The sequence below is a fragment of the Lycorma delicatula genome, chromosome 3, assembly GCF_047948215.1.
Source record: "Lycorma delicatula isolate Av1 chromosome 3, ASM4794821v1, whole genome shotgun sequence".
Taxonomy (NCBI): domain Eukaryota; kingdom Metazoa; phylum Arthropoda; class Insecta; order Hemiptera; family Fulgoridae; genus Lycorma; species Lycorma delicatula.
The window spans coordinates 226,955,965-226,979,391 of record NC_134457.1 but is presented as its reverse complement, the minus strand read 5'-3'; the positions used below and the strand labels follow the sequence as shown (position 1 = coordinate 226,979,391).

At 29.6% G+C, this 23,427-nt stretch overlaps 1 protein-coding gene across 1 annotated transcript in view; it reads right to left on the bottom strand.

Moving 5' to 3' along the window:
* The window catches only part of LOC142322491 (general transcription and DNA repair factor IIH helicase/translocase subunit XPB-like), a 46,016-nt gene that overhangs the window by 21,276 nt on the left and 1,313 nt on the right, over positions 1-23,427 (bottom strand). Inside the window, exons 3-11 of the mRNA XM_075361629.1 lie at positions 21,452-21,585; positions 17,737-17,847; positions 14,223-14,372; positions 12,445-12,615; positions 11,201-11,395; positions 7,221-7,318; positions 6,386-6,492; positions 4,720-4,842; positions 2,188-2,361 (exon numbers count right to left, since the gene is read on the bottom strand). Coding sequence (XP_075217744.1) covers positions 2,188-2,361; positions 4,720-4,842; positions 6,386-6,492; positions 7,221-7,318; positions 11,201-11,395; positions 12,445-12,615; positions 14,223-14,372; positions 17,737-17,847; positions 21,452-21,585 — 1,263 coding nt within the window. The remainder of the gene's footprint in view (positions 1-2,187; positions 2,362-4,719; positions 4,843-6,385; positions 6,493-7,220; positions 7,319-11,200; positions 11,396-12,444; positions 12,616-14,222; positions 14,373-17,736; positions 17,848-21,451; positions 21,586-23,427) is intronic.

The following is a 23,427-nucleotide window of genomic DNA, read 5'->3' as shown; positions in this document are numbered from 1 at the left end:
ACAAAATTCAATGCAGATTCTCTGCTCAATCCGTTCAGTCATTTTGAACTGCAAAGGAAACACAAGCACTATCATACATTTTACTTCCACAGTTATTATGCAATGAATGACTGTAATGGGCAGTAAAACAACCAATCATATGCAAATAAGTCAAGGTCAAATTCCACAATGGTCCACCTCCTGCGCTAAACTGGTTACCACAATAAAAAATAAGGTTGGATACTTTTTTTTTTCTCTACTCCCCTGGGCCGGACCGACTTGATGGTATTACGCCACCCAGAGAGTGTCCATTACTCTAATAGGCCCTCCCCGCCTACTGGCTATATACCGGCACGGCAGGTCAGGCCTACCGGTGGCTCTTTTGAGATTTTTTATTCTCTATTATGTCCTCTATGGAACCACATCATACCTACAAGTCGTGATGTGACCTCCGGATCTTTTATAATACTCTCTTGTCCCTACAGCACACCCCAAGGAGTCCTCAGCAGATCATTGAAACCAGCACACCTAAGCATGCTGGCTCTCACCGCTGAGGCTGTCCACCCAACCTAATATACTAGAAACCCATACCTTCTTTCATCTTCATTCTTCTGTTTTAGTACTGTCTTTATATAATCAGCGACCTTCCTCCAGTTCTCCTTACTGCTGAGCATGAAATCCATGGTCTCCTTCGGTGTTTTTCCATGAATACCCGCGTCGTGTCTTAGTCTTATCCATTTATTACATACTAAAAACGTATGCTCAGAATCATGATCCTGTTCGCAGTACATGCACGTGGGTTCATTCCTTCTTCCCACCTTATGGAGATAACCATTGAAACACCCATGTCACGTCAGGAACTGGGTGATCCAATAGTCATTTTCTCCATGCCGCCTGTTAATTCTGGAATTAAGGTTCTTGTCCATCCAGCCACTCCAGCCTCCGCCCATCTGTCCTGCCAGATTCTATGTATGTTTTCCCTGACTTCATTTTCTGCTCTCCCTAAAAACCTGTCAGTTCTATATCTGGCGATAAGGTCAATCGGTAACATTCCCAAGAGCACACAGAGGGCCTCGTAAGAAACAGTTCTATAGGCAGATACTACTCCCAGTAGTATCCCCCTGTGTGCTCTCTTCAACCTGTCTCTATTTCTGCTAGTAGTGAGAGCACAACTTCATGCCGGCACGGCATACATCATTGTTGACACTACGGTTGTCGCTAAAACTCTTCTTTTTGATGCCCGAGGAGCGCTCTGCTTTGACAAAATTATATTTAGGCATTTAGTCAGTTTCTCTGCACTCTGACAGACACTTAGTACCTGTTCAGTAAATCTGCAGTTTTTCTGTAAGATGACTCCAAGATATTTTAATACTGTTACTTCCTCAATATTATAGTCTCCAATTCGTATATCTACTGGCTGCAATACACGTTTTCCAGTGAATTTAATGTATTTACATTTTTCAATCGAAAGCTGCAATCCCCTATCAATGAGCCATCTACAAACTGTCTCTAATGCAGCGTTTGCCTTGTTTTTAACTTCATCGATCGTTCTGGCCTGCACAAGGATTGCCATATCATCTGCGTATGCTATAATTTGTACACCCTCAGGAAATGTTCCTACATATACTATAACTACATATAAGTGCCACTTTTAATTGTCGCAAGTTTTATATCTGATGTATGTATTCAAACTTCCTCCTACATTTATATCAAATTAAAAATTATGTTATTTAAAACCAAAAACAGGAAAGAAAAGTAAAAAATATATTATACATAAGACTATTTATTTATCTGACTTCTGCATTCAGATAAGAAAAATTTAATCTTCATTTAAGTAGAATTTTCACAGCAGTAAGTATTTTTATTTTATATATATAATTCTTATTTAGTAACATAATAATAATATAATTCCTTAGATAATCCAGCCACAAGCAGACCATATAAATCATTTTTGTTAGTGACAAATGGTTATTATCTGAATTGAAAATAACTACATATTGATACGTAAAAATTTATTAAAATAAAATTAATACTAGTTCTTGGAAAATTAACTGTAATAATAAGCAATTATGTTTCAATAATGTAAACATTTATGCTGAAAATATTCATAATTTTATATTCTTTAACTAAACTGTCCAAAATTTGACAAAGTTCAGACATAAGTTTTATAAGAGAAAATAAAATTACAAAATCTAAATAAATACTCACCATCAAGTACCATTATACCCCACTCTTGATCTTGAAGCCACTTCATTGTCTGATCTGCTTCCCATGATCTTTTTTGTGTATGTGTTATCATTGAATATGTTGTTATTAATATACCACAACCCATCGGTTTATCTTTGGCTTCTGATGTAAATCGGCAAATCATACTGTCATCCGCTACACAAATAAAAATGAAATAAATGATTAAAATTAAAAAATATTGCTTTTATATAAATATTCATTTCTATATATTTATTCATATTTCATACATTAATTTATATAGTACAAGTTAAAACACTGGTTTCAAAATTTAGTGATGTATTAAACACATCTTACAATGTCTCGCATCTGTTGTAATATAAAAAAATAAGCAACCACATTTACATTTTCATTTTCACTGAATAATATTATCATATAACTTAAAATAAATAGTAATTTGCTTTTTCATCTTTTTCAAGAAAATATACATTTAGATTTCAAATTCTGACATTTATTCTATTATAAAACAGTGACATACTTTTTTTAACACTTAAAGCTGAAAATTCAGAAAAAATGTGCGGCCTGGAAACCTAGACATATTTTACTTTTTAATAAAAATCAGAAATCTTTTAAATTATAGCTTACAGGGTGCCCTTGAAAACTAAAAATGCAATAGTAGTATTATATTATTTTTTATAAAAATTGGTTTACCTTACAACAAAGTTCATTTTTGAAAATTTTAATGAAAAAAAAAACAAAACAAAAAAATAATTACGAAGATTCTCTGTCAAGTATAAAAAAATATTTTAATTTAGTCACGATTATAATGTTTAATACAATAAAACTTAAAAATAGTGTTATACTCATGTATGGATAAAAAAACTTTCTTCAATCTAAAAACAAATAAAAATTCATTTTCTGTTAACAAAAAAAAAAAAATAAATAGTGCAATTTCAAAAAAGGATGTTTTGATATATTATCAGAAGAGTGTCAGCAGTATTGTTATAATAATTCCAAACAAAAAACGAGAAAATTTTACTTATTATAAAAATACTTAACATTAACTTATACATACATATAATATTTACTAAGGTAAATATTATAAGCATTTACTTTTACTTTTTAATACTTTTTTTTTAAGTACTTTAATACTTAGTATTCAAATAATACTTCAGAAATGCATATTACGATCAACAAAGATGCAAGCAACTGAATGTAAAATTATTAAAAACAATTATTATTAACTGCCAGCTTGAATGTAATATATATGAAACTCATCAAACATAGATGTAACATTTGCTATCATTGTTTCTCTATTTTCAGTTACAATGTTTATCAACTCATCATAAATAAAACAAAATAATAAACAAAAATAGAACAATATGTGTTGACCAAGAAAACAGAACTGAGAAAATGTATACTAAAAACATTATTTATCAATTTTTCAATATCTGCGTCAGATAAATTAATCATTCAAATTGGCACTTTTACAGTGTACAGACCAATCATCAATGGACGAATCTTTGATAGAAAATAACCAGGATATATTTTATTATAAATAAATACGGTTACATGAGATGTGCTTGAGTTTTGACTGGTAAGGTGAGCCCAATGAAAATTATTGGTAAATAAATAGGGGTTATTGAAGTTATTGGTAAATACTTAGTTATCATGTCTAATACATAAGTTTGTAAGACACGGTTTTTTATATATATAAAAAACCATGGTTTTTAAATATATATATATATAAAATCAATAGGGCTCAAGCCAACCATCACTTTTAATCATAGAATTATTGAGAGGACAAGAAAGAACCCACATGAATTCAACTCACCCAAAAAAACTCTTAAAAATTATCCTCAAAGATTAGAGGCTATCAAAATAAACTGAAAGAACCACACTATAAAAAGTTTTTATAGAGTATCTTGTTTTAATGAAAATTTGATTGAGATATTGAACTGTGCTTATTTTTGTGAGTAGGTCTGGTTTTATCTGGTTGGCTATTTTAACTTTAAAACAATCTTCTAAGGGACTGAAAATCCTCTCATTTATACCAGGTAACTACAAAAACTTAACACATTGTTCCCAACAAAACAAGTTGTACTGTCCAACCACAAAACTTGAGTACAACAGAAAAAAATTAACATAATTTGGCTTGTATGTTAACTTATCAAATTTTATTTGATAATAAAATTATAAATAAATCATCCCAAGTCAAATTCAAAAGGTTTTACAAGATAAGCATTACTACTATTTTGTAAAATTGTAAAGCTATACTTCTTTAAAACAGCTTTATATATATAAAGCTGACATTGTTGGATCAAAGGTTATATATATATATATATATATATATATATATATATATATATATATATATATAAATATGCATATCAGGTTCAATTTTATATAATTATAACTGTAGAAAACTCAAAACTGAATTTCTCGAAAACAGATCATATGAGTCTGATAAAATTTTACTATGTTTACAGTTATATTAGATCTACAACTTTTTTCTTATTTTTTACAGCAATTTAATTAAACAAAAAAGTGCTTTACCAGTAGACCACATTTTAAATTGCTGCTTCCACTGTTCAACTGAAACACCACTGTTACATAATACTAATGCTCTTTTTCTAACTGTACAACAAGCAGTGACTCCAACAAGACTTTTACCAGCCCCTGTAATAAAAATAGTCACATTAAAATAATGAATTTATATCACAATAAAAACCCAATTAAAACATAAATCTTATAAAAGAAATAAGAGAACAGAACATATATGATTCAGAGTGTAATACTAAAAAAAAAATTGGAATACTTTCTACTTGACAAAAATGCATGTCAAGCATTTAAAACAGGAAACAAACCTTAAAATGAATACGTATAACTTACGCATGCATAAGTAAAGTCTTAACAGTACAATATTTACCAGATGGCAATACTGTACCCAAATTTAACATATAGCAGCAACTGAAGTAACCTTGTCATGTTCTATTCTCAACATTTCATTATCCATTATTTTATGGTGTTGTATCAGCTATGTCATTATCCAAGAATGAACCTGTATTTATTGTAGAAATTATTTTATAGATAAATCTTCCAAATATGTGTGTTAAGTTAAGTTGATATTTCCTTAATTTTTTAATTCCTAATAAGTCAATAATATAAGTTTTAAGTTATAGTTATGTACGTAGAATCAATAGGGCTCAAGTCAACATCACTTTTAACCATAGAAGTTATTGAGGACGTGAAAGAACAATATAATTCAACTCACCCAGAAAAAATTATCCTTGCAGATTAATTTGTCAATAACTTTACTTTCAGAACTACAAAAAGTTAATAAAACAACAGCGCTCATCATACTGAAGAATCATACCAAAAAATTTTTTATAGAGTTTGCGATTGTTTTTAATTTTGTTTTAATAAAAATTTGATTGAGTTATTGGATTGTGCTTATTTTAGTGACTAGGTTTGATTTTACTTAGCTGGTTAATTGACCGGTTAACTGTCAAAACATTCTAAGGAGAAGTAAAAATCCTCACTTTTATAATACACTCTTAATTTTAAAGTCAAATTATCAAAATAAATTCTTGAATGTCATAATTCTCAACCTTTGAAACCAAATGTCCTTTCCCATTTCAACTACATCTTTAGTAATTTAATTTAACCAAAAACGTTTTACACTATGCTAACATCATTAAAATTCAATGTAAAGATTATTAGGCATGATGTTTCCAATCTTAATCTAAGAATTTTATGTAATAACAACATATTTAGTACTAATACAACTTTTCTAAGAATCATTTAGGGTAAGTGGATTTGTTTTAGAACCCTTAAATGAAATTACAAATGAAAACGTTTTATCCATAAAATATGCTTTGAAATATAGTTTTTATCCATAGATAGAATTATATAAAGTTATGTTCGGTTATAATTCATAATCCTTCAAGTATCTATTATTTCAATAACCAATTACAATATTTTTCCCTTTTCAATTATACATTTTTATCACACAGTAATATGAAAAAAACTGTTTATATGTTACTGTGTTCATTAAATTTAAATCCTTCTAATTCAAATGATATACTGGAAACACATCAAATGTAATTGATTAAATAAAACGATACTTACACAAATACATTAAGAAAAAAACTTATACTCAATTTATATTTTTCATTAATAACAGTGATTAAATTGTTAAATACATAAATAATATACATACCACATGGAAGGACTATGACTCCAGACCTCGCTCTACCATTGCCAAACATTTTACGAAGACTCTTTTCTTGGTATGGTCGCAAAATTGCAGATGGTTTCAAATCGATACTAATAAGTGAAACAAATAAAGCAATATAATTAAATATTTAATAACTGAATCGTACATTATCAATAAAACTGCTAATATTTGTTTTTTTTCTAATTTTTAGCCCAACTGGCTGCTATGGACAATGACCTCTGTTAAGACCAGTAAACAATTAAAAATGAACTGCAACTTCTACAGTTTAAGTTTGTTTGTTTGGAACTGCTTTAATAAGCAAGTTTAGAATTGACATTTATCTTACTTCAATAGCTATTTTCTTAAACATTTCATGTACGAAAGGACCATTTTTCAGGACTGCCATATTTTATTACTTTGAACTAATCATTAACACAATTATTCAGAGTTTTAACTTCAAGTGATTAGTTATTTCAAGTTGGAAAAATGACTTCCTTAATCTTATTCTAACCAATAATGACATTCTTTCTAATCTCTGTTAAATTGTTAAAAAAACAATTTAAACATTATTCAATTTAACATTCTTCCTGACAAAAAAACTAGTCATAACATACCTGAATATCTATAACATTAAGAGTTTAATGGAGAATTCCAAGGTATAAAAGGTAAATTAAAGAAGTAACATATATTTAAGTAGTGCAAATACCATTCTCAAATTTTGTAACTAAACCACTTAAAAACAAAAATTACTGTTTCAAAACCACCTGTTCAAAGACTACAGCAATAAAATATAGATCTGATACAACTCCAGGATCAATCATAAAATATTCATACTCACTTAATGTCTGGATTAACGGTGTCATTCCTAAAGTCATATTCTGCAAGTAACGGATGCTCTAATTCAATGCATCTCTTTTGAACCAATTCAATTTTTTCCTATAATAAAAAAAATTATTTTAAAGGATGAACTACAGAACTACTTCATCTTATAATTTACAAAACAATTCATATACCTGTAACAGTTTTCTCTTTAGTCCATCTCATGCTACAAAGGATATGTCCCAGAGAGGATCATTCTTTCTTGCCAGTCAAATTTTATTAGTTTTGTGGTGCAGATCTGATCTTACTAGATTCTTCATTCTAAGGATGCCAGGGCATGGACAGCCAGTGAATTCTTAATATCTGTTACAGGGGCTGCCTGCTGTACTGACTTGATAGCTGATTTCCATTTTGTGGCCACACTGCAAGTCTAATTGTGACAAAGGCTGTTAGTCAGCGTCAAGTGTCTAAATCTCACCAAAGAAAAAAAATCATAAAATCTGGTAAATTATCTAACCTGATGAAAGAATTGTAATTATTTCTTCACCTAAATACCCACAAATACATGAAAAACAATCGTGTAGTAAAGTAGTTATAAAACAGTTCCTCAAGTATGAAAAATTAAAGAATCTATAATTATAATGTCTATTTCAGGTTTCAAAAAAATTAATATTTAACTGTCATTTGTTTCTTCAATGAAACTATTAAAAAAAATAATGAGAACCTGGAAGGAAGATTAGGATATCCATAATACAATATTAGATCTTTATAAAGATTTTGGAAAAAAATCTGATTTTAATAATGTTTTAACATTTGAACCATTTATTTTTAAAATTGACACAAAAACTGAAAAAGGTTTGATTAAATTATTAAGAAAAGGCCTTTCTCACATCAAAAACAAAATTAATTTAAGCTTGCATAGATTTAAAACTTATTTTATGTTTATTTAAGCATGTTAATCGACACAAAAAAGCAGTCAACCCTGACAGTTTATAGGCATCCTAACAAAAAAAAAACATCACTCCTGAAAATAGGATAACCATTTTCAATAACAAAAGTATGCTATAAGTCACAAGAAATTATGTAAGGAATAAGTGCCTTCTTTAATGAGAATAACATAGTGTTACACATAAGCTTGCTTAGTCAAACTGTAGATGATATTCATTACTAAATGTATATCCCACTAGTGGTATATTCCCTCTGCTGATCACATGAACAACCAAATAATAAACATTACTGCTCTTGAAGAAACTAATTCTTGATTATTTTTTATACAAGTTGTTTAATGTATCATATTAATAAGACTGGGTAAAGAGTGTAACACCACAAATTAATGCACAGCTTCCATCATGATTACTGAATGTTAGGCCCCATAATCATACTATAGGTAGCTGCACAGCTCCTCCACATAAGTGCAATCATTATCAAAAATGACACAGCTAATCTCAAGAATAAAAATCATTCTATATCAAAATTATCAAGGTTACTATAGAAAGTGAAGAGTAAAATGTACTAGAGTAAAATATACTATTGTAAAATGTATAAAATGTATACTAAAGTAAATGTATAAAGAGTAAAATATACTATTGTAGACCAGCATCCTAAGTCAACCTAAGTACAAGCAATTTCAAGCCCAACAATATCATTTTCTTTACCAATAGGATAATGGATATCATATACAGTGTAATAAATATCTATATAATTTGGTGAGAATAACTAATAAGTAGAGACTGTAACACATGATATACAGACACCACAAAAATAAATTAATAATCTGCCTTTTTCTGTAGGAAAAATTCTATTGTAAACAATGTTCCATCTCAGCAGAAAAATGGATTATTGTACACCTACAGTTAACTACACAATAAATTCTAAAAATATACAAAAATTGTTATACTAATTTCAGGTAATTTCCCTTTCAGCGCTTATTTTAATAATAAAAAAGTTTTTACCACTTTTCAAAGATGTATCCTAATGGTTTTAAAACATCTGAACTATATCAGGGAAATAACAGCACATTTAAACAGTGCAACCAGATGCAAATTACAGCTCAATCAACTAGGTGTAGGTCACATCAAGCTCAGTAAGCTGGTGATTGAAAATTTACTTGAGTTCAGAAATCAAATCTGAATTGAGCAAAAAAAAAATGTGAATGAAAACATATCCATAAATTTAAATTTGGGACACTGGATGTGAAATAATATAAAGATACAGTGGACATTCATATAAAAATAAAATATCTTTAAATGAAATATCAGATGGGTAGGGAAATTATCAGAAAAAAATGAATTTGTAACCATTGTAAATTCTGACCTAAATTTAAATTAAATTGAATTGGCTTATTTAAATTGGTGAATTTATTTGTATTTTATTTTATTATAAATTATTTTGTTATTTCGATTTCTTAATACGTCGACGGACCATATTTTTTAAAAACATAAAAGTTAAATTAGTAGCAGCATGATTCATAATTTTAAGAAATATGACATTATGTTGGAAAAATGAACAAACTTTTCTATAAAAAGAGTGTTACATTTGTATGAGTACACATACTCACACAGACTTGTTAATTCCGAGAAGTAACGGTGGGGTTAGACCAGTGAGAACATCAGAAAGCGTCAGTTTTGTGTTGGATTTTAACATGGTTAGTTTAATGCAGTGAGTACGTTAAGCAAACTGATCACGAAATTCATAAACTATGATTTGTACAAAATACAGATATGAGAATTTAATGTCAAAGGCCTTTCCATAAAAACATTTCATGGATTTATCAGAAGACTGCTTTGAAAATGTAACATGTTATAATGACAAATTATGTTTAATATTATAATTAAAATTAATTTTGGATTGGCCAATGCTTTAGTATTATAAGTATTAATAAGATATTTTGTTAAGTTCTGATGTGTTTCTTCTATTACACATAATAGTGGTTCTATGAACTCAAGTAGACTAGTTATGGGAGTATTGAGTCAAATGTGTTTATTGTCATTTTTCTTTATTTTTATAATTAATGTGTATTATTCATCGCTGTTAGTAATATTTTTTTTGATCTGTTGAGTTATTTTAATTTTTTTTGTACAACTGGAGAGAGAAGCATAAGCAACATAGTCCTAGTACACTGTTTCGCAAATCCCAAAAATAGTAAGTTTATTTTTTATTTATTACAAGTTTATTCTTTATAAATTATAAAATTGTTATTTTTGTGTACAAATTAAATTTGATGTTTTATCAGAAGCAAATTGGATGTTTTTGGATTGTGTGGAACGAAACAGAAACAGGGTGAAAAAATTGTGAATGGGTGTAAGATATTTTGAAGTAGAACTGATGTGTTGTCTAGGAATGGAAAGGCAATTATTATGAGTAAAAAAGATGTGTATGCTTTACAAGCAACAGAATAGATTTCAGGTAGAATAATTGACATTTATGAATGCACAGAAGGTTTACTAGAATTGTATAACTATATACACCTCATGTGGTTGTGTAAAAGTAAATGGAAAAATGCTTCCTATGGAGGATAGCTTCTAGAAATCAGGACAAGAATTTTGGCATTTGTTTTACTAGTAAGGTCATTGACCAAAAATATGCCAACAAATTATGGTGATCTACACATGGAGACTGCAATCAGCATTATTCAACTTACGCGTATCAATCGAAACCAGTTTATTTCACATGTCTTCAACCACAGACATTTTTATACTTACTTCCTGCCTTCAATTTTAAATATTATTTTCTGAAATATTATAGGAATTTAGGGACAATCAGGTTGTAAGAATGAAGTTTATCATTTTACTGAGCAATCTGCATCTAATGCAGATGTATGTATAATGTATAATGTTTTCTAATGTATGTATATTATATACATACATTAACAATAAAACAGAATTTGCAGTCAAATACATAAGCAATTTATTAAATAAATTTTTTTATTTTGCACACTAATCAAATTACATTACTTCAAAATTGATTCCCCAAATTTTCACTGTACAATATTCACATTACCTGGTTTAGTTCAAATGATACTGTCTTCAGTACACCCTCCTCCTCATCATCTTCATCAGCTTTATCCATTTTATCATAAAAGTCAGATATATCTTCCGGCACAACAACTGGTTCTTCCTCTTCACCAGTTGCGCCACCTGACTGAATATCAGTCTGTTGCTGCTGCTGCTGTTGTTGTTGCTGCATACTGTTGAACTAAAAGCATTAAAATAATCGATTATCTGCAACATTAAAATAATTTTAAAATTGTAAATGAAAAATAAAATAACAGTAACAAAATTAGTCATTATATTATGAAAATATTTTATTAAAAGAACAGAAATTATTTTTACAGACTATCTTCGTATTACAAAAATTAATCGTAAAATTAAATGCAATTTATGAAAACTTTACAATAAAAAATTTGTATAGTAAATAACCTATATTTGTATAGTAATTTGTATAGTACAATAATATCTTAGTCTATTTATTTATATAACCATCACTAACACTGACATATCTGTTGAAGAAACTTAAAAGCTTCAAAATAACCTTGTCATATTCATTTGCTACTACCACTTACTTATCAATTAATGCGTTCTTTCTAATTCACGATCATTTTTGAGTCACCTGCCGATTAAAACATTTCATAAAATTTTTGAAAAGACTGACTTTTAGCCACTCAGACCTACATCCAAAATTTTGAATGCATTGTGCACAAATAACACCATGTCTTTTGTCAACTCTATAAATATTTTATCTCAAGTAAAAATGTTTCCATCGACTTAAAATAAATCGTTTCATCTTTAGCAGAAGCTATTTTCTTAACCAAAGTATCAGTTTTTTCCATAGTCCCTCAATTGCGAGAGACAGAAATTTAATAATAAATAAAATACAAACACGTAAAACTTTTTTAAACCATCGGATATGAATCAGAGATGCAGAAGGAACAAAGCGACAAAAAATTGATAACTTATTTCACTACCGTAACAACTTTTTGTATCGTACAAAAACATAATACAGCTGCTAATTAAGCACTATAAAGCATCAACTAACCATGTACATTATAATTTAACCGTAAATTAAACAATAAATAACAGAAATATTTTTCCCTATAAAAATTACTGAATCTGACCAAAAATAATATTTTATATAATACAATAATTAACCAGTTTTTACTGAAATAACGATAAAAATGACAAAAAGGAGATAAAAAATGTTAAAATTTTAGCAAACTTTAAACAGTTATAAAAAATAAACCAAACCTGTGGGATGCCTTTTTTATCAATTATATTAGTAGTAATTGGAGCCACTTCTTTATCAACATTTCTTCGTAAACGACATTCTTGAATAACTGGATCTTTAAGTAATTTCTGAAGAACATCTGGGAATGGCGATTCCACAAAATACTTATTATGTTTTAAAACAAGTTTAACCTGTAAAAATTTGGGAGAAATTTTATAAGTATACCGTAAAAATAATTTTTTGGGTAAATACTGATAATGACACAACAAATTGTAGTATAATACTTATTATTAATAAACAAAACATCAATCACTTGCTACGTAAAATCATTTCTACTGGAATAATATATATTTTAACATCATTTATTTTTTACTTCTTTAACCTAATAAAGTTCATTTCATTTAATAATAATAATAATAATAATAATAATAATAATAATAATAATAATAATAAACATATTATTTAATACAAACAAATATAAATGTCTAGTAAATTTTTTTATTAATATGAAATTTCTTAAGAAAATAATAATAATAACTGAACACCTGGCAATATTATAGTTTAACTTTTCCAATATTTGCATAAAGCTGAAACTTATTTTTAATATTATTAAATTATTAACTCTTTTCTTTATTTAGTATTATTCAACTCTTTATTACTTTTTGTAGTATGACATATTATATAACATATTTTATCTTTTAACATAAATATAATTACTACATTGTACACGCTACGTTATAATTCAATATTTGTCTTCCTAAACCTCTTTAAACATCTCTCTATTAAAAAATTAACCAAACCTTGATGGCTTAGTACAAGGTTCGTTCAAAAAGTATCCACCATCATTTTTTTTTGTTTTGAAAATATTTGAGTGTAAGCAATAAAACTTGGTAAATAGCAACATTAATAAACTACTGTGCATGAATGTTTTTTACGTAACTTCATGAAACATGTCAGTCTGTTCAGCAGCCAATGTGTACATGTTACTGCAACTGGTTTTTTTATTCTGTGTATAATGATGAAATGCTTGAACAAGATTACCGTATCAAATTCTGCCAGAAGATCGGTGGGTGCCCAAAGAGAAAAAATTTGAAAGAGATTAATTAGGTTTGGTGAATGAAGCTGCAGGAATTACACAAATTAAATAAAAAGTGGTAAAATCATTTTTATAGTGGCCCGACTTCATTTGAGAATTACCAGTGTACTAGCAGCCCAAAAACCAAAACTTAAATATCACTGACAATTTATGCAGTTTGATGCGGAAAATCATTGGCTGACTGTCCAAGAAATTACAAATGACATTGGTCTCATATAATAATTATAACATATGATTCAGGCATACACAAAGTGACCATATATCTCTTGTCAAAATTGCTTTCACTTGAAGAGAAAAAAATTCATTTTGATGTCGCACCAATGGTGATTCCAACTTCCAAGACTGTAATAACTGGTGAAGACTCTTCAGTAAATGGGTACATACATATATAGATATTCATTAAATGGGCAATTTATTTCATATTTATAAGTATATACTGCAGAATCTAATTCATATTACATACTTGCACCCACACAGATGTACCAAGACCCCCCCCTTTATTAGTGTAATATTTCAATATTACACAAACACAACAAACATTGTGAAATCTCAGAATACAATTGTTTCATATGTTTAACTATTAAAAATTAAACATTATGGAAAATTTGTTATCGATCTGTAAATACTAATGAAAATAATAAGTCTGAAAATAAAAACTTATTAATCAAAAAGTGATAAAATAAAAATATGAAAGAACTGTACCTTTCCATATGACAGAGTACAAAGCCTAATGAATTCAATAATGCCATCTGGAACGCTTGTTTTACTCAATCTCTTCAAGTATTCAATTATATCATGAGTCTCCAAACCGACACTGACTGCAGCATATAAGGAATAAGCAGTCAATTTGTACTACCGACAAAAATAAAACATTAAATGACATTATTTCAAAAGTAGCAATTAATCACTAAATTCACTAAACAAAACATATTCATTTTTGTTCAGCGTAAGAGAAAAAATTCTCACCAACCTTGCCCTGGATTCAGTCGTTTCACAGTTATCAGGGAACGTTGACCGGGTTGGGAAGGGAGTTCGGGGTTTCAAACTAGTGACGGGTGAACTGCAGAAGTCTATTAAACGGATGGAGGAGAAAGTAAAAAAGCCTGTCTCCTTCACCTCAGTTGCTGGAGCACCTGCACCTAAATGAGTTGGTCCACCGCCGCCAGTTCAGGCACCAACGACAAAAATTAAGCGAGCCACTGTCAAGGTAGTCCCGATTAAACTTGTCCAGGGGCTTCATTGACAGTGACAAAGCTAACCCTTAAAAAGGCTCTGGACCCAAGTCTCCTGGGTCACGAAAACAAGGGAACACAGCGTAATCTTGGAAGTCGTTTGAGCAGCAGGTGAAGCAGCTGCTGGAGGCCGACATTCTACAGAACGGGCTGAAGGCTCAGTTCCTGGCTGAGCATAGGCCGCACATACTGGTGTATGACAGTGGCCAACTTTTCTGTATATAAGACCGACTTTTTATCTTAAAAGTGTGTCACGATCGACTTTTGTTGTCATAGGTGTAGTCTAAGGGGGAAGAAGGGGTGTGAAATGCATACTATGTTTATACATTGTGTTTCAGTATAAGGTGCATTCCAGCGAAGTATGGGTAAATAAGTAGAATATATTATTTTTTAAATCACTTATTAAGTTTTCGAGATATAGGCTCATGAAGAAAATAAATTTCCAGACCCAATTTTTGATAGCAGCATTCCGTACATGCGGTACCTAAAACATTTGATTTTCCGACTCTTTCTCAAAACAGATTTTTACTAACTTAAAATGCAATTTAATTTTTTTATCAACTGCAATGTATAAGTTGTACTATTTGTTCGTAAATATGAAAAAGTTGTTATAAAAATGCACAGTATGGCTGATAATTTGATATTTCACTTTCACGTTTTTTGGGCCAGGAAAATTTATAATGAAAAAATAATATGACTTACTTTTTGCTAATCTATCAATAGCTCGTCGAGTACACCTTGTACTGAAATATAGACATACGGCTTATCTATCTACATAAAAAACAACAACAATAATTATTTAAAGGACCAAAAAACTCACGTCCAGGAGAATTAAAAGAACATGGATAATTATTAACAATATTTATTAATTCAAAGTAGCTACAGATAAAGACTTTGGTCACACCTCTCTCTACTGCAGTCCAAGATGTGTAGTCACTGTGCTCTTTCGAGGCACACAGCAGCCAATCGCTCTGCCAAGACAGCACCTGCCACTGCCCCGCCTGTACTGCAGTGAAAGGCTTTGATGCTGGACACCGGATCTGGGGTATGCAGTGCAGGGCACATAAGATTGCTCATATGAGAGCTGTAAAGAATACAGCTTATAGCAACGCCTGAATTAGGGGAAGCCTTTGAAGGCAGACCTCACCATGTTGAACACTTGCACCTGGGGCCGTTGAATCTGCATCATTCCCTGGCAGCCACAAGTGAAGCTATGAGGATCCTTAAGGAGTAAAACCTTCAGGTCCTCTGGGTCCAGGAGCCATACACAGTCGAAGATAGAGTGGTCAGCTTCCACAGGGTGGATTTTATTCATTCTCATGGGAGACGGCCACTCTCTGCAATCATAGTCAGCTCAGATTCGTTGGGTGTCTTTTGGATGCCCCATTGGTTTGATGAGCAATTCACAGTCGTGTGAATCACGAGGAGTACGCTTGATATCATGCTAGTGTCAGGATACTTCCAGCTTGGATGGAGTATCGATGACTTGCTGGTGAAGTTGGGCAGGATTCTGGTCGGTCTCCCATGCACCAGAGTGCTGGTTGCTCTGGACACTAACACCAAGTCTTCCAACTGGGGATCACCACTCACTAACTCCAGAGGTGCTGGTCTCGAACAGTTTGTGGACACCAGGAACCTGTACTTGATTAACAATACAGAACCACCAACTTTCTCTTGCAAGCAGGAGGAAAGTTACATCCACACAACTTTGGTGACAGGTGACCTGCTGAGAAGTAATAGTAGTTGGACTGTCTGGCCCAAGGCCAGTATGAGTGATCATAGGCTTATAACCTAATTTTATTTCATTAATAACTTCTGATATTTTTTCATATTTTTTTTTATTGTTATTTTTCAATTATTATTTAACGTAAATTTTTTTTACAATCAGAGGTTAATAATTATTAATAAATCAATATATTTAAATTAAAAAATAAAGAGTTAAAGAAAAAGGATATGAGGTCTCTGATTCAAACTGATGTGCCTTCCCTTTATAAGATTCAATTTCATTAATTAAAATTTAATTTGGCTATAACTCTGGAACCAATTAAAATAAGTATCACTTATGATACATCATTGAAAAGCTCTCAATGAGGGCTTATTACTGCAGTTAAGAAAAAGTCCATAATCCAACATTTTTTTTGGATTTTGAGCTTTTCTGGACACTCTTGGTTCATTCAATTGCAATCAAAAGGGGAGGCAAACAAGTAGATGTTACAACAGTTCTAAATTCAAAAGTTCTAGATCCTACGGCTAATTGTTTTCGAGTTATGCAAGATACATATGTATGTATATACAGACATCACGATGAGACTAATCAAAATGGATTCAAGTATAGTCAAAACGGATATTTCCGTTGAAATGTGGAATTTTTCACGATCACAATACTTCCTTTATTTCATACAAGGAAGTAAAAAAAAAGTTTTACATCTGTAAACAGGTATTTTGTTTAATTTTCATATTTTATTTTACAGATTTAACTACTTTTTGTTCAGCCAGTTCCTTTTGAACAATGAATAATATAATTATAAAAAAAGCAACTCTGTCATATACGGTCTCAGAAACATTAAATGTATTTCAACCAAAATAAAGACTGGGTCAGGTAATGTAAAACAATAAATTACCTCTTTCTGGAGGAGAATCTGTCTCCACACATAGTAGAATTGATGTCAATAAAAAAAACCAATGAAAAAAAATTATAAAATCAATAAAAACCAATGTAACAAATTATAAAATAAAACAAAACAAATAAATAATTAAAATGTAGTATTAATATAGATAAAAAGAAAAAGGTAAAAGAAGCTTTTGTTTTCATAAATAAAGATTATTTAAAACATCAATTTTTCTCCCAAACAGGATAAATCATAAACAATATGAATTATAATATCTGATAATTTTAATAACTATAATAATTATAATTATTGTCAGGTCTCTCCAACAGCATTCCAATAAATAACTATTATTAATATGTATTAGTATACAAATACCTCATGTATAAATTCTGGTCGGCAGACAGGCTCTGAAATAGCAATAAGGAAGTCATGAGCGTGTTTATAAACTGGTGAAAATGACTCTAAAAATATATGACCATTTGGAGCCTGTAACATTTTGAAATCAACCACATTTAATAGAAAAAGAAATTTACAAATACATTATTAAAACCATATAGTGTTACTATCTCTAAATTCATAAATGATTTCCAGTTAACTCTAAAATAAATATATCTTTTATCTGATCATTAACTAAATACATTAAATAAATACATGTAATATTTTATATGACATCAGGAAAGGATAGGTTTCCTGTTAAGTGGACAAAAAAAGGACTATCCAAGTATATGCCTGAATCAGTGGTCAGCAAACTCATTAGTCAAAAGAGCCAAAGATCAGTGTACAATGATTTAGATTTCTTTTGAGAGCCAAATTTCTTTTGAAGCATGTTTTTAGGAGTCAGTTTAAACTAGCTACTAACATTAAATAAAACCAGATATAATAATAATCTTATTTATTGACACAAAAAAAAATTCTTTACATTAAAATAAAACTATTACAACACACATTTAATGTGAACAATGACCTTGCATTCTTTAGAACATTTGGATATGCCAGGTTTGTATGTCATTTTTAATTTCAAGCAGGATTCCAGGTTCTCATCAATAAAACGATTTCTCAATTTATTTTTGATAAGGTTCATTCACTCTTGAAAAAGATTGTTCGCATGAATATGTAGAGCCAAAGAGTAAAGACCAGCAAATGCTAGTTTTTTTTTAACTGATCATATGAATCAGGAATACTATTCCAGGGGTTGAAAATTATCATGTCTTCCTTCTCCAGGTCTTTCAAAGCAGATCACTTTTGCTATAAACTAAGATCACATTTATTTTTCTCAAATTTTTCAACATCAGCATTAAGACATTAAATTTAGTGCTCCATAATTCTTTGTTTATTAATTCCAGTAATTGCATTTCAAAAGCACCAATGTCAACATTAAATGGAGAAAAATTCAATTCTGTTACGTCAGACCAAGAAGTTTTTAACAAAGCTAATGTCTACGCACGCTACGCTATTTCTGAATTCCTGAAACCTCCATAGAAAAGCTTCCTCATACTTAAAATTGTTTTGAAATTGCACATGTCAGTTAGAGAGTTATTTTCTTGACGTTTCAGCAGGCTTGGAAAATGAATAATGTTTCTCTTTCAAAATCTTAAGCAAAAGTGATAATTTTTTTTCTAATGAAATAACTTCTTTCTATATTGAAAAAGTTGTGTTTCCTTTCCCCAGTGGTTTACAATTAAACCCACCGGGTTGGCCTAGTGGTGAACGCATCTTCCCAAATCAGCTGATTTGGAAGCCGAGAGTTCCAGCGTTCAAGTCCTAGTAAAGCCAGTTATTTTAACACGGATTTGAATAATGGATCGTGGATACCAGTGTTCTTTGGTGGTTGGGTTTCAATTAACCACACATCTCAGGAATAGTCGAACTGAGAATGTACAAGACTACACTTCATTTACACTCATGCATATCATCCTCATTCATCCTCTGAAGTATTATCTGAATGGTGGTTACCGGAGGCTAAACAGGGAAAAGAGAGAGTGGTTTACAAATAAGATTATTTAGATGAGACATAACATCTACCGTAAAATTTTTGGATCTCCTGAACATCCATTAGTTCAGGATAGTCAACATCCTTTTCAAGGAGAAATGCTTTAATTTCTATTAAGGAAGCGAAACGTTTTAAAATGTTTCCTCTTGAAAGCCAACGTACCTTATTATGCAGCAAAAGATCTGCGTATTCACTCTCCACTTCAACTAAAAATTCTTTAAATTAGCGATAATAAAGAGCTTTAACTACTTTTAACTACTTTTAATTTAGTTTGATTTTGTTTCAAATTAATCAATTCGATCAACCTAAGAAAATTTGTCTTCTAATAAAATACCCAGAAATGTTTCACTATATACAACAAAAATATTATCATTAATGGGAATTCTATTCACACAATTAGTAATATTACAATTACCTGAGCACATGCAACAGTTTTATCCATATTTAAATTAGATGTTTACAACACAAGCAGTGGTTAACTTTTTCAAGTGCTAATGTAGAATTTTCAAGAGCTTTTAATTAATTACCTCTGAATTTAGATACAGTTACCCTCCTTGTAGATGACAATGCAAGAAGTTGATAATGATAAAGGTTAGTCAATATATTATTCTAATCAAAAAATTTTACATTCTATTTTTTATAATTTTTATAAATATTTTTGAAAATACAGACAATGAAATTGGCCTGTAATTTTGTACATTTCAAAATCTTTTTTAATTCGGGGGAATAACTACAGATGTAAAGGCAGCAGGAAAATTTTCCACTATTGTAAGATCTGTTCAATTAAATTGGTAAGATAAAGAATAATGGCACACACAACTTTTAAAATACTAGCAGAAGTTTATCAATACCCACTAAATAATTACTCTTTATATTTAAAATAAGTCCTAACTTCCTGAATATCAATGAAAAAAAAAGAAGATTCATTAACAAAACGATTCAAAATAGTGGTTTTGTGTAAAATGCAGCAAACACATGCATTGCATTATCAATCTAAAGGCTAATAATATATGTAAACATTCAAAACAAAAACTATTTCATTTATTCAAATCCCTATCCATACCATCTCACTGAAACAAACAACTGACCAAAATTATGTATGCATAGGATAAGCAATTATTAAAACCAATATAATCCAATGAAATCTACTTTATGAGTTACTAAATTTAACCAAAATTTAAGCTTGAAGTTTTTTTAATTTCTATGTTAGATTAAAAGAGCAATGAAAGAAACTTTAAAAACAATTAAAATGTCTAAGTAAAAACTGTATTAAGATCAGATAACATGTAAAATTTAATTTAATCAATAATAAAAGGATTCAATAATTAAAGACAAATGACAACAGCAAAAAGACTACTTAAAAAAACAGTCTGATGTACAAGTTGACATCCCTTACATAGAAAATATTGACTGTTTGAAAAGAAGTTCCATTATTATAACTTTTTTATTTATTTCAATGTTACCTCCGCTTGAAACAGAACCAACACTGTGCTGCGATAAGATTTTTATTTTCTGAAGGTGTAAAACCAGCCAAAATTCACTCACAGATGTTAAACACTATGGAAGAAAGTATATTAACGGTGAAAACATTTAGTGATGTGGGACTGTTAAAATCGGGCAGAAAAAGTGTTATAGATTTTTATCATGGCAGATAATGAGTGAAAATTCTGACTGATGCATTGAAAAATTCCATTAATGATTTTATTTGCAAGAAGACAGATAAAAATTTGGGAAATTGATGAAACTTATAGTGCTAGTTTAATTCTGAAAGTGTTAATAAATAATTGACTGTATTTAAGCACACATTTAACGAGTATGCAGACAATTTTTTTTTTTTCATATTTGTGCTGGTGAATACCAACATCCTAAAAAATCATGAATTTATTACCATAAGTAACATTTATAAAATAATGATTCATAATTTCATAGCAAACAGATTTAATCATAAATACTAAAAGGATGAAAATTAATTTTTATTTAGATGCATCATGAACTGTTTTAAATGGAATTTCAAGTCATGCCATAAGTTATATAAAGAAAAAATAATTATACAATAAATATATTTAATTCATACAACATGTAAACAAAATTGATACTAACAACCCATAAAGGTCTAGATGCATGATCTGGTTTAAGAACCATCTGTGATCGATAATCTTTTGCACCAAATTCATCCTCAAGTGCTCCGCTATCATTAGCTTCGGCATTCTTTTTGGCAGCATCTGGAATTCCATCTGAAAAATGTATAAATAAATGTTAACATATAAAAAAAAAAATAATAATCATCTTAAAAAATTAATATCTTGAGAAAATTACCTCTGTAATTTAAAATTACTTATACTCTAGGGCATTTAGAGATATATCAACCATGAAGCAGTAAAAATGAGGAACTACTTTTCAAGAAAAATAAAATAAACATCAGAGACAGCTATAGAGTACATATAAAGTTTATATAAATTCTAAAAACATTAGGATGTAAGCTACTGTATAAGTAGGTGCAGCTCAGGAAAGATAGGCCTATCTTTTAAAAATGGCAATGAGTAGAGCAGGTAGGAAACAAATCACCAGTTCTTGGAATGGCATATTATAGCTCTAGTATGAGGATAGTTTAATCAGAAATCCAGCCCTCATGTTTTCTTAAAATTACAATTTCAATTCTGCAAGAGCAAACACAAAAGTAATGGAAAATCCTTGCTGCTTCCAGCCCATTACTAAGTGGAATAGTACTGAGGGCCACTTGGCTACAATTTTTGGATAGCTTTATTAAATAAGAACATGTTAATAAACATGAGTATTCTTTAAAATTTTTGGCAGCAAATCAATTCTGATGATTATCTTTTTATTATTTTTAATCATATATATATTTATTAATTTAGTAAAACAAATTCTTTTTTTTCTATATCTTCCTCTCTACCGATTAATACCAAAAGCATTGACAAAATTCAGCACAATCCACCAAAGTACAGAATCAATAACAGCTCTTACCTTATCTTGTTTTTCTTTTTTATAAATAAAAGCGCTTTCGAGGAATTTCCTCATCATCAGTTGAAAAAACATTAATAAAATATTTAACTTATTATTTTAAACATGATATAATATATGTAGTCAATAATTAATTAAATCTTTAATTTTAAAAACAATAAAATTTTTTTTATATACATGTTTGCGGCCAGCTACTAAATACACTGCTTTAATACAAAATTCTAAGTAATCCAAACAAATGGTGGAGGAACATCATTTAATTCATTTTTTCATTAATATTTAGTTTACAATTATTTACACTTCTAAAATAACAAAAATTCCATACTGCACTAACAAGCAACATTATTCACTTGGTAAATGCATCCCTTACAAAATTGTGGTACCACACCTTAACTAATACAAATCGCAGAGTAATACTCTGAAAATTGAAGGGTATAAAGTAAGGATAAAATCAAAATCATTTAAGAACCAATATAATAAACTAGTTCCCATTGATCACAATTGTAAAAAATTCAAAAGTTTATCAAACTTACCTGGAAATTTGTCCAGGTGCTCTCAAATGTCAGCATGCATTTTCAAGATACAAAAATACCTTATGTTTGATTCCCAAAAATATTACAAAACATTACATCCTGCTTGTTAGTTTCCTGCTCTAATTATCGGTGAATAATCATACCAGTCAGTTTAGTCTTCTTTGTTTGAGAGGGAACTGATATCTAAAATTTCTCATTCCCTGTTAGTATTAGGTAGAGGAATGGAAAAGTGAACATGGAAATAATAAATTTGTTATTTTGGTATCCTTGTTTCTTTTTTAATTAAATTTATTTCATAAATTTTCTTTCCTGAATCTAATAAGTGTTTCACTTATGCAATAATTAATATATACTGTAATATTCAGCCGGAACCAGGGCTACCCTTAAAGTGATCTATTATCTGGTATTCAGCAGAAATTGGTCCATTTTTTTGTAAAATTAAAAATTTAATTGAGTCACCTGTCTGATTTAATTACAATTGCAACCTGTTCTTCCTACATCATGTTTACCACCAGGACGGGATTAATTATATTAATATTAAAAGATTGAACCAGGTAAATT